The sequence below is a fragment of the Rhizophagus irregularis genome, chromosome 16 (assembly GCF_026210795.1).
Source record: "Rhizophagus irregularis chromosome 16, complete sequence".
NCBI classification, from domain to species: Eukaryota; Fungi; Glomeromycota; class Glomeromycetes; order Glomerales; family Glomeraceae; genus Rhizophagus; species Rhizophagus irregularis.
This window is the reverse complement of record NC_089444.1, coordinates 3,244,539-3,256,138: the sequence shown is the minus strand read 5'-3', so window position 1 is coordinate 3,256,138 and position 11,600 is coordinate 3,244,539. Positions and strand designations below refer to the sequence as shown.

The window sequence follows — 11,600 nt, the reverse complement described above, 5'->3', positions numbered from 1 at the left end:
AACAAAAAAATCCAAATGTAATGAAGAGAAATTCAGATAGAACGAAGAAAACGAAGAAAAAAAGAATGAATTAAATTTCTCTGAATTTATATTAACTTGACGAGGTTTTTTTTTAAAAAAAAGGTAGAAACATTAGCGATTTTTCCTAAAAAGGAAAGATAAACGAATAATTTTTTTTTAAAAAAAAAAGGCAGAAACATCATCGACATTTCTTAAAAAAGAAAAATACAACGATCAAATTTTTTTTCTAAAAAAAATTGATAGCGATATTGTGTACAAAAAAGGAATATAAAAGGGTTTTTATAACATCTATTTTTAGCTATTTCAACAGTTACGGTAGAGTTTTTTAAATAAAGAATAATAAAATGAATAAACGATACAAATTATTATAACAAATTATTATAATCGTGCGTGACTTAATAAAAATATGAAGATTTCACACTAGATTTAGTATTAATATTTTTTGGGAAGTTGTTTCCTATTTTTTTTTTTTTTTTTTTTTAAAAAAAAAAAAGTAGAAACATTATCGATTTTCTTAAGATTTTTTAAAAAAAATTGACAATATTTGACAGCAATATTGTATACAAAAAAGGAATACAAAAGTGACAATATTTGACAGTAATATTGTATACAAAAAAAAATACAAAAAGGGGTTTTTCATCATAAGACTTCAACCGAAGACCAAAGTTTCTTAAAGCGATCTTTTTTTTTTTAAAAAAAAAAGAACAATCTTTTTTTTAAAAAATGACAGCATTCGAAGTACAAAAAAGGAATACAAAGGAGGTTTTCATATCTATTTTAAAATTACACAGCCATTTTATCATAAGATTTTAACCCCTATAAAAAATTTTTATCCGAATTTTTCCATTATTTCTCCGTGTCTTCCGTGTCTTCCGTAAAAATTCCGTGAAAATGATACATTCACGGATATCGAGATGAAAATTTCCATGATTTAAAGCTATTATTAATTCTATTAAAATGATACATTCATAAAAAAAAACATGGAAAGATAAAATACGGATCATATTTTTACAGGAATGTAATACTTATTTAAAATAATAGTTATTTAATTTGATGAATAATTGTTGACGTAAAAATATATTTTTTTTGACGACAAAAAAATAGTGATAGTATTACTGTAGATTAAGTGTTAGATCCTCGAACGAGGATAATTTTTTTTAAGATGATTAATCCGTCATTAATCGCAACGAAATAAATGGGTGTGTAACACTGGTGTAAAGATGTATGTAAAGAGATATGTATAATGCTTTTTTTTTAAAAAAAAAAATAGGCAGAAACATTATCAATTGTTCTTAAAAAAAAAAATCTTTTTTTTTAATACAATATTCGAAGTACAAAAAAGGAATACAAAAGGAGTTTTCATCTATTTTTAAATTACACAGCCATCTTAAAACGACAGGAATATTTGTGTACAAATTATTCCGAATAAAGATAAATCAAAATTTTTTAGCTTATAAAATCTGAAACATAAATTTTATGCAGTGTGAAAAAAAAAAAAGTATTTTAGTTTTTAATTTTTATAAATCTTGTATAGTGTAAAAAAAAGTGTTTATTTTTTATAAATTGTGAAAAAAAGTATTGGAAAAAAAATGTCGAATAATAAAGTATTATGTATATGTTCCAAATGTAAAAAAAAAGGATCAGATAATATTGGTAAATATGTGCATCCTACTACCAAATGGAGACATATTAAAAATGCAAAAAAGAATTATAATTTTAGCGACAACGATGATGATAGCGACGACGACGATAGCGATAATGATGATAATAATAATAATAATAACGATCATGAGGACGATAATAACGATAACGATAATGATGATAATAATAACGACCACGACAAAGACCACGATGACGATAACGATCACGATGACGACCACGATAATGATGGCGATAATGATGATAATAATAACGACTACGACGATAATAATCATGATGATAATGATGTAGAATATAAACAGTAAGTATTAAGGAGAATATTTCTGTTATTCGTTAACTAATAATGATTATTAAATGTTTTATATTATATTTTAATTGTAATGATGATAGGAGGAATGAATTTGATAATAGATCTTTAAGATCTCCTACTCCCGTTCTCATGGTAATTGATGATGATTGCTATGATGACAATCAAGAACACCATGACAATCGTGACAATTCTGATGAAAAAACAGAATCATCCACTGCAACTGAATCTGAATCTTATGAAAGTTTATATGATTCTTTTGATGATAATAATACGTTTGAAGTATTACAAAAAGGACTATATAGTAGCGATAATGAATCATCTGATGACGGTATTAATTTAACAGAAGGTAATATACGCAATATTTATTTATTTATTTAAAATTATTTATTATTAATGCAAATACATATTATTTGTAGGGTCTAATATTGTAGGGTCTAATATTAATAGTATTAATGATGAAGTTGCTAGAGGTTTACATCTTCTTGAAGTAAAAACTCGACGAAATATTACTGATGCAGCCTTTAAAGAAATTGTTACTGCAGCTAGTGGTAATTTTACAAGTCAATATACACTAATAAAAACACTTAAAAATATAGTTCCTATTAAACCAATTTGGGTTGATATGTGCATAAATTCATGCTGCGCTTTTACTGGTAATTTGGAAACATTAAATAAATGTACCTATTGTAAAGCTGAACGTTATCAAGAAGGAGGACGACCAAGAGCACAAGTAGCATATTTTTCAATTCAGAATCGATTTAAAATTCAATATCAAGATCCAACACGCGCAAAACAATTACGTTATCGTTCTGAATATATTACCAGAGAAGATAATGGTGCTATTGGCGATGTATTTGACGGCTCACAATATAAATATCTATCCCAAGAGGGATATTTTCAAGACGATCGTGATATTGCACTTTTAGGTTCTGTTGACGGTTATCAACTATTCAAACAAAAATGTGATGATTGTTGGATAGTTTTATTTATTAATGCTAATTTGCCACCCCATCAACGTGTAAAAAAAGAAAATTTACTTATTACTTCAATCATCCCGGGTCCTAAAGCTCCAAAAAATTTTAATTCTTTTATGAAACCAATAGTTGAAGAATTATGCTTATTAAATGGTAATTTTAATTACATACATTATGATAAAACTTAATGATAAAAAAAATATATTAAAAATAATTGTAAATTTGTAAATTTGTAGATGGTGTTGAATGCTATGATGGTGCTACGAATGAGAATTTCCTCTTAAAAGTTACGGTACTTTCCTGGTCTGGAGATACTCCCGGATTGTCAAAACTTGCTTGCTTAACTGGACATAATTCATACATGGCATGTCGTTACTGTGATCTTCGTGGGATATATAATAATCATGTATATTATCCTACAACACCACCACCATCAATTGAAACATATAAAACTTATAATCCATCAGATTTACCAAAAAGAACTCATAGAGATTATATGATAAGAATTGAACAAATAACGACAATACCGCCATCAAGAACACGCGATACATTAATTTCTGATTTAGGTAAATAATAAATCTATTGCAACATAATTTTTTTTACTATAAAATTAATAATTATTATTTTGAAATAGGTGTTACAGGACGTAGTGTTTTATTAGAAATAGAAACAACTCAATTTCCTACATGTTTTCCAATAGATATTATGCATTTGTTTTATGAAAACATCGCATTATATATGTTAAAACATTGGATGGGTTGTTTTTTTAAAGATTCTATTCTTAATGATCAGCCATATGTAATTAACAACAAACAATGGACTGAGATTGGGATTGAAATGGAAACCGTAAGAAAATCCATTCCAACTGATTTTGGTCGACCACCACGAAATATCTTACATCACCATAATGGTTACAAAGCAGAGGAGTGGGCTTCATGGATAACCTTATATTCTTTACCTTTATTAAAAGATCGTTTGCCGGCAAATTATCTTAAAGGTTGGTCCTTTTTTGTTAAAGCTGTTCAGCTTTGTCAAAAACGAGTATTATCTTTACATGATCAAGAAGAAATAAGGAAATTATTATTGCTATTTTATCAACATTATGAACGGTATATATATTACAACATTTATTTTATTTATTGAATTATTGTTCTTTTATTAAAATAATATTATTTTTAGTTATTATTATCAGTTTTTGGCTGCCCGACTAAGTGTAATGAAAGTATGCTTTCATTATATTTTACATGTTGCTGATAGTATTCAGGATACTGGACCATGTTGGTCAACATGGCAGTTTCCTATGGAACGTACTTGTGGAATGTTACAACCGCTAGCAAAATCACGCCTCCATCCATATAAAAATCTAACAAACAATGTATATTTGTTAGAATTATTTAATAATTTGTGTTATTTTAGAAAATTTTATGACCAGATCTTTCCTCCTATATCTGATAAAAAATATAAAGAGCACTTGGTTTATACAAATGAGAATTATGAAGAAGAATTTCAATGGCCTTCTAAACCATATACTCTTACATTCCAAGAAGTTAAAAAAATAAAAGATCATTTATGTGTAATAGATGATCGTGCATCAGAAATGCGATTAAATGTATGTATTATTTTATTTTATGTTATTTTATTTTCAATTTTAAAATTAAATATTGACTAATATTTACATTTTTTACATTTTTTAGGATTTTGAAACCAACGGAACAAAATTTGGTCGTTTAATAACTTCCGATGGTCGAGTAATTGGGTCAGAATGGATACGTAGAAATAAAGACTGGGCACGAATTAATTACACTGTTTTGGTTAGTATTTAATGCAATATAATCATTTATTAATTTTGTAAGTTTTATTTAATAATTTTCATTTTAGACCCGTTTAGAAATTGACAAATGGGCTCACTTACCAAGTGCAATCCCAGAATTCGTAACTAAATCATTTTACGCCCAGGTTAATTATTATTTTTTATACGGGTATATGGATCAGAAAATAATGCTAGCGAACGTAACATGGACAAATGAAGTTAATGAAGATTCATTAGGTACAACTTCCTTTGTAGGTGATGGTTCTACACAATTTATTGATGTTACTGCAATCAATAGATGTGTAGGTTTTATGAAATTGGGACGTAAAACATATATTATTGATAAGGAATGTATGGAAGAATAGAAATAAACAATTTAATTAAAAATTGTCAAATAATCTGAAATTGTATTACGCGCGATGTGTATGTCGGATTTCTTAAATAAAACTTTCTTAAATAAAACTGTAGGGAAAATTCTTATTAGTTCTTTTTGTATTGTAAATTTTATAACGCCCTATATTATACGTAATTTCAATCTAATAAAATTAGAAATAAACGTCTGCCTTACTTGCCGTTAAAATCTGAATAAGTATTTGCAATAGTTCTCAAATAAGTATAGAATTCTTTACCGATATCTGGACTAATAACAGACGTATTTATTATAACAGACTGCATAGACGACGTATTGTAATGTATTATAATAACGTTTATAAATAAAATTGTTTATAGTTAAATATAACAATTAGGCAGGCATTCATTTGGCCAATTTAGCCTTTATAATAAAAATCGCGTTAATATTATAGCAATGATAATAATATAAAAATTTTTTTTATTAAAATGAATAATATTAATTAATTAATTATTAAAACGTTAATATATACTAAGAAATAAGCAATAATTATAATAATATGAAATTAATTAATTAACATCAAGCCTCGCAATTTAATTAACATTAATTAATCATCGTCGATTTCCCAAATTGCGAGGCTTGCGAGGCTTGATTGAGAACCTCCTTCTTCTTCCTCAAATATTTGAACCACTTCCTGTTCCTGATCCTGCTGCTGCTGTTGCTGTTGCCTTTGTTGATCCTGCTGTTGCTGTTGCTGTTGCCTTTGTAATTTTTGATCCTGATCCTCCTGATTCTGATCTTGATCCTGCTGCTGTTGTTGTTGGCTAAGTAATTTTTTTTGATCCTGATCTTGATCCTGATTCTGATCCCGATCCCGATCCCGATACTGCCGATTCTGATCCCGCTGCTGTTGCTGTTGTTGTGTTTGTGACCGTTGCCGTTGCAATTGTGTTTGTGACCGTTGGAATTGCAATCCTAAAAATATTATTTAGAATTTAATATTATTTAGAATTTAAAAAAGAAATTAAAACACTTTACAAGATGATTCAAAAGTTAATACTTGGTTTTTTCCAAAACTTATTTCTGAATTCTAAATAATATCTTTCCCCGTTTCTTGTTATTTTTCCCCTCAGATCCTTAATAATAGATAATTCCATACTCTAAAGATTATAAATTAGTAAATTAGCCTACATTTGAAGAGATAATGACAATATTGTATAATATTATATTGAATATTTACCCGGCAATCCTTTACAATACCATGGAATTTTTCGCTCGCTTGACGTCCAGTATAAACTGTTTTGAATCTTTGGTTGATTTTTCCAGCGGTTGAGATCCACCAAGCTCGCTTGCAATTACCACCGCCAAGCGAGTGGTAATGTGCATTACCTTCTTTCCTTTCATCGATGAGCATTCTTACTTTGTCGTCAGTCCACATAATGTTAATTGAAATTGAAATATTTTTTTTTTTTTGAAGAAAAAAAATTTTGAATTAATTTTTTTTAAAAAAAAATGTAAAATGGAAACGAATGAATTTGATTTAATTTTTTTTTTCATAAATTAAATAATACTTACGTTTTAATGATGTAATAAATATCAATAAATTAAAAAAAAGTCTAATAAATAATATTACTTATTAATGATGTAATGAATTACTACGCTGATTGATCAAATTGAATTACTTATGTTTATGTGTAATTCTGCAATTTTACCCGCGACTCACCCGTGACTCACCCGCAATAATATAATACTTATAATATACTGAACACCGCGACTCACCCGTGACTCACCCCGTGACTCACTCGCAACATTACTAAACACTTTATAACCATCTCTCTATAAAAAAAATTACACAAATTTGAACCTTTTTATCAATTGAAAAAAAGAATTTAATCACTTATTACTTTATCAACAGCGGCCTCAATTTCGAATGGTATGTGATTACAAAATGATGATCTAATACTCAACAGCGGCCGCCTCAATTCAAATATATTCGAATGGTATGTGATAACAAAATGATGAATTTACCTTAAGTGCTCGCTAGACGTTTCAATGATTTTGGTTTAGTTTTTAACAAAATGTAATACTTCATAACTAAATGTACAAGCATTTGACCTGACAACTGGTCTACCATTATTTTTTGCGTCATTGATTTTTTAAATGCGCCATTTATTATTTTTGCGCTACTATTTATTTCACAATTGGATTTCTTATATGACCGATATGCAAAATTGCATGTGATATTTTAATAAACGTTTTGCACTATATGTGTATTCTGCAGTTAGCCCATTATTTTATTTATATGGTTAAATTTATAATACTAGATTATCAATTATTACGCCAAAATTCTAAAAAATACTATGTACGTATATATATATAATGGAATATTCCTTAATTTAGAAATTTACCATGATTTTAAAATTTTTTCCGTACAAAAAAAATTTTTTTCCATGATTTTTTACTAAAAAAAAAATTCCCCTAATTCCATGATTTTTAATTTTTTTTTACCTCCTTAAAAAAAAAAATAAAATAAAATAAAATGGATTTTATTTCAAGTCTCTCACCTTTCTCGCGTCTCTCACCTTCTTCGTATCTCTCACCTCGCTTCTAATTCTAAAAAATGAATACCAATAATTATAATAATAATAATAATAATAATAATAATAATAATAATAATAATAATAATAATAATAATAATAATAATAATAATAATATTCTATTTGCTCATCAAACAACAATGCAGGAGTTTAAAGAAGGAACTAACTCTATTCATAAAATGACGCTTAACGCGCTTATTAATAACTTGCAGTAAGTAAAATAATTAATAAAAGAAATAAATAAAGTAAAAAAATAGATAAATAAATAAATAAATAAAAGAAAAATCTTTAATTATAATCTTATAATCTTAAAATACATTTTTTGTTTTTTTGACGACTTGTAATAAACAGACCACCAGTATTTGGAAGTGGGAGAACTTCTACGTTTAGTTCGTTCGGAGTACCTTCGTTTGGAGCACCCTCGTTCGGAGTGCCTTCGTTTGGAGCACTCTCGTTCGGAGTACCTTCGCCTTCGTTTGGAGCACCCTCGTTCGGAGTACCCTCGTTCGGAGTACCTTCGTTCGGAGTATCCTCGTTCGGAATTGGTAATAAAATTAATAAAATTTGTTTTTTTATATATATATATATTTAACTTTAAAACAACTTCTATTATATTATTATAGCTGCGGCAAGAGCAGCAACAATAGCAGCAACGACCACAGCAGCAACAACAACACCAACACCAACCGCACCAACAACAACAAGTGCACTAATACTAGCTGCACCAACACTACCAACCACATCAACAACTACATCAACAACCGCATCAACAACCGCATCAACAACACCACCAATACCAACCGCATTAACAACTACATCAACAACCGCATTAACAACCGCATCAACAACCGCATCAACAACACCACCAATACCAACCGCATTAACAACTACTGCTGCATCAACCGCAACAACAGCAGCTATTGCAACAACAACAATAGCAGCAGCAACAACAACAACATATCACCAGTCATCAATTCCATCATACTGGCCTTTACAGCAGCAGCAGCAGCAACAGCAGCAACAGCAACAGCAACAGCAGCAACAGCAACAGCAGCAGCAGCAACAGCAACAGCAACAGCAGCAACAGCAGCAACAGCAACAGCAACAGCAACAGCAGCAACAGCAGCAGCAGCAACGGCAACGGCAGCAGCAACGCCAGCAGCGTATGCAGCGCCGACAGCGCGAATGTTTTGAATCAACGGTGTAGCCATAGATACTGAAGTAATCGCATAATATGGAGGAATAATATGGAATAAAAGATCAAACGATAGAAAGTCACATGATTGGATAAAATTAACCGGAAAGGATAAACTTTTAGGAGAAGGAATGATCTACATGATGTAATGTTTATTAAATGATTAACGGAGAACCAATAGATCAAGTGGGGAGTTGCTCGATGTGGCTTAGCAACCAGTTTATCAAGTTCAACAATAGGAACAATTAGGAGGAGTAATCATAAGCCACAAATGATAAATCATATAAAAAGGAAGGATAGCGAATTAAAGGAACAAAAAAAATAGGAACATGTAAAATATTGATGAACTGCAGCCGCAGTAGAAGAATAGCTGACGAGACGCAGTAGAAAAGATAACACAGCCACAAAAGATGGATCTTTATGATATAATATTTGAAAGATTATTTTATTTTAAAGAAGAGATAGCACAGCCACAAAAGATGGATCTTTACGATATAATATTTGAAAGATTATTTTATTTTAAAGAAAAGATAGCACAGCCACAAAAGATGGATCTTTACGATATAATATTTGAAAGATTATTTTATTTTAAAGAAAAGATAGCACAGCCACAAAAGATGGATCTTTACGATATAATATTTGAAAGATTATTTTATTTTAAAGAAAAGATAGCACAGCCACAAAAGAGGGATTATATCTTTACGACATAATATGCGAAAGATTATTTTAAAGAAAAGATAGCATATTAAAATAGTATAACATATTAGAAAAGATAACATATAAAATAGCATATAAGATAGCGCATAAAAGATAACATATAAAATATTAGAAAGAAATAAGAAGTAGGAAAAGAAAGAATAAGAAAGTTGGTTTAAATAGGAGCGGAATGGGAAGTGAATTCCACAGTCGTCAGATACGATGTAAAACTTTAAGTAAATTAGTTAATTGTGAATTTTATGAAGAATAAATAAAATACCCTTTGATATGAAAATTAATTGTTTCGATTGTTTTTGTTACTATTTTCTTATGATGAAAAAGTAATTTTGTTTAATTAATTGTTAGTAAAGCGTAATGTTATTTTAAAGGTAATAGGTTCGCCCTAAACTTTACTGTAATGTTCGCTTAATTAATTTTAATTGGACAAATTCATGGTGAATTTAATGTCATAACAAGAATTATGAAATGAATAAAATATAAACTTTTGTAAAGAGAACTATCGTATTTTGAAAGAAGATAATGGATGAAATATCGTGGCGAGAGCTATCGCAATTTGAAAGTTAAGTAGTAATAAAACTAAACCAAGCAAGAATATTAATGTTTCGTGGAGAACGTATATACGTTAAAGCAGGGAAGTTTGTTTACCGCCGGGTGGCAGACGGGGGTGACAATTTGGTGCATGCTCCGAGAAAGGAAATGTCGACTTTGCATCGACATTTTGACTATCTTCATATAGTCAAGTACCTATGCGGTATTAAGAAGGAAACGGTTAACAACTAAGTGAATTGATCACTCGCGAAGGGAAGGATCGTTCCGATCATGGTACCGACGTGGTATTCCGAAGAATCTGAACTCAGAAAAAGAGGTGTTAGAATTAAAATATAATATTGGGGAAAAAGGTTGTAAGTACCTGAAAAACTTTAAAATGGGAACGGGCGAAATAGCGATATTGTACACCTACCTTAGGAATTATAAAAAGAAGGATGCGGTGATATGATGGAATATAATGAACTCGTTTCAAAATAATAGATTTATTACAGGAAAATCCGGAAAGTATTGTAGTAAGTCACAAAAGTTGTCGTCTTTGAAGTTTTCGCGCTAATAATTGTAAAACCGAGAAATTTAGGAAGCCCTCGTAAGATGTGGTATTCTGGGAGGGGCACCATTGTATTTTGCAAATGCCAGAAGTTCCTGGGGATACAATGTTGTAATGAAAAGTTGACGAGTAAGCTATAAACTCAAGGGTTACGTGAGAACCTATTACCAAAACACAAGGGTTGCGTGGGAACCTATTTAAAACACAAGGGTTACGTGAGAACCTATTACAAAAACACCGGCTGTGAATATAACTTCTTCAGATGGGAATTGAAATAATTGGACTCAGACGTGAGTGGAACATCTCCCTACTGAAAGCATTTTGAAAATGCGTAATTGAATTCACAAGGCAAAAAGAGAAACCATCGTGAGTATAACTTCTTCAGATAAAACTGAAAGCATTTAGGGAAATGCGCAATTGAACTCACGAAAAGAAGATGAACGTTATGGAATAATGCGAAATTTAGGAATATTTGCTGGTCAAATGATAAAATGTGAATAGCAAACCTCGAAACTACTATACTTCATTGTGAAGGTAAAGGCAAGCCGAGTATAGGTTATTAAATTGTAAAAGATAATAAATAAGAAGAAACACCGTTAAATAAGTATAAATGCGTGTGTCGCATAAGTGTAAATGCGTGTGTCGCATAAGTGTAAATGCGTGTGTCGCATAAAGTATAATATGTTGTGTGTCGACATAATGGTGATAATAGGAATTAGTACAAGATTAAACAAAGAAGATATTTTGCGTAATATTGAATATATAGATGTAAAGATTACATATATAATGAAAAAGAACTAAAAATTCACAAACTTTAGAAGTTATGAGAATTTTGAAGTTCGTGAAATGCGAAAATTACAAATTTTGATGAT

At 29.6% G+C, this 11,600-nt stretch overlaps 3 protein-coding genes across 3 annotated transcripts; 2 read left to right on the top strand and 1 right to left on the bottom strand.

Annotated features, from left to right (window-relative positions):
* Positions 1-5,730: 5,730 nt before the first annotated feature.
* OCT59_008422 (uncharacterized protein) lies at positions 5,731-6,561 on the bottom strand (the record flags this gene model as incomplete). Its single annotated transcript, XM_066142449.1, has 3 exons — positions 5,731-6,098; positions 6,184-6,283; positions 6,364-6,561. The coding sequence occupies 3 exons, from the start codon at positions 6,559-6,561 to the stop codon at positions 5,731-5,733; spliced, it is 666 nt and encodes a 221-aa protein (XP_065999330.1).
* Positions 6,562-7,743: 1,182 nt separating this feature from the next.
* OCT59_008421 (uncharacterized protein) lies at positions 7,744-8,927 on the top strand (the record flags this gene model as incomplete). The annotated part of the gene is made up of 3 exons (XM_066142448.1): positions 7,744-7,931; positions 8,072-8,265; positions 8,344-8,927. The coding sequence occupies 3 exons, from the start codon at positions 7,744-7,746 to the stop codon at positions 8,925-8,927; spliced, it is 966 nt and encodes a 321-aa protein (XP_065999329.1).
* A 398-nt stretch (positions 8,928-9,325) lies between these two features.
* Positions 9,326-9,625, top strand: OCT59_008420 (uncharacterized protein; the record flags this gene model as incomplete). The annotated part of the gene is made up of 1 exon (XM_066142446.1): positions 9,326-9,625. One exon carries the CDS (start codon positions 9,326-9,328, stop codon positions 9,623-9,625), a length of 300 nt encoding a protein of 99 aa, XP_065999328.1.
* Between the last annotated feature and the right edge of the window lie 1,975 nt (positions 9,626-11,600).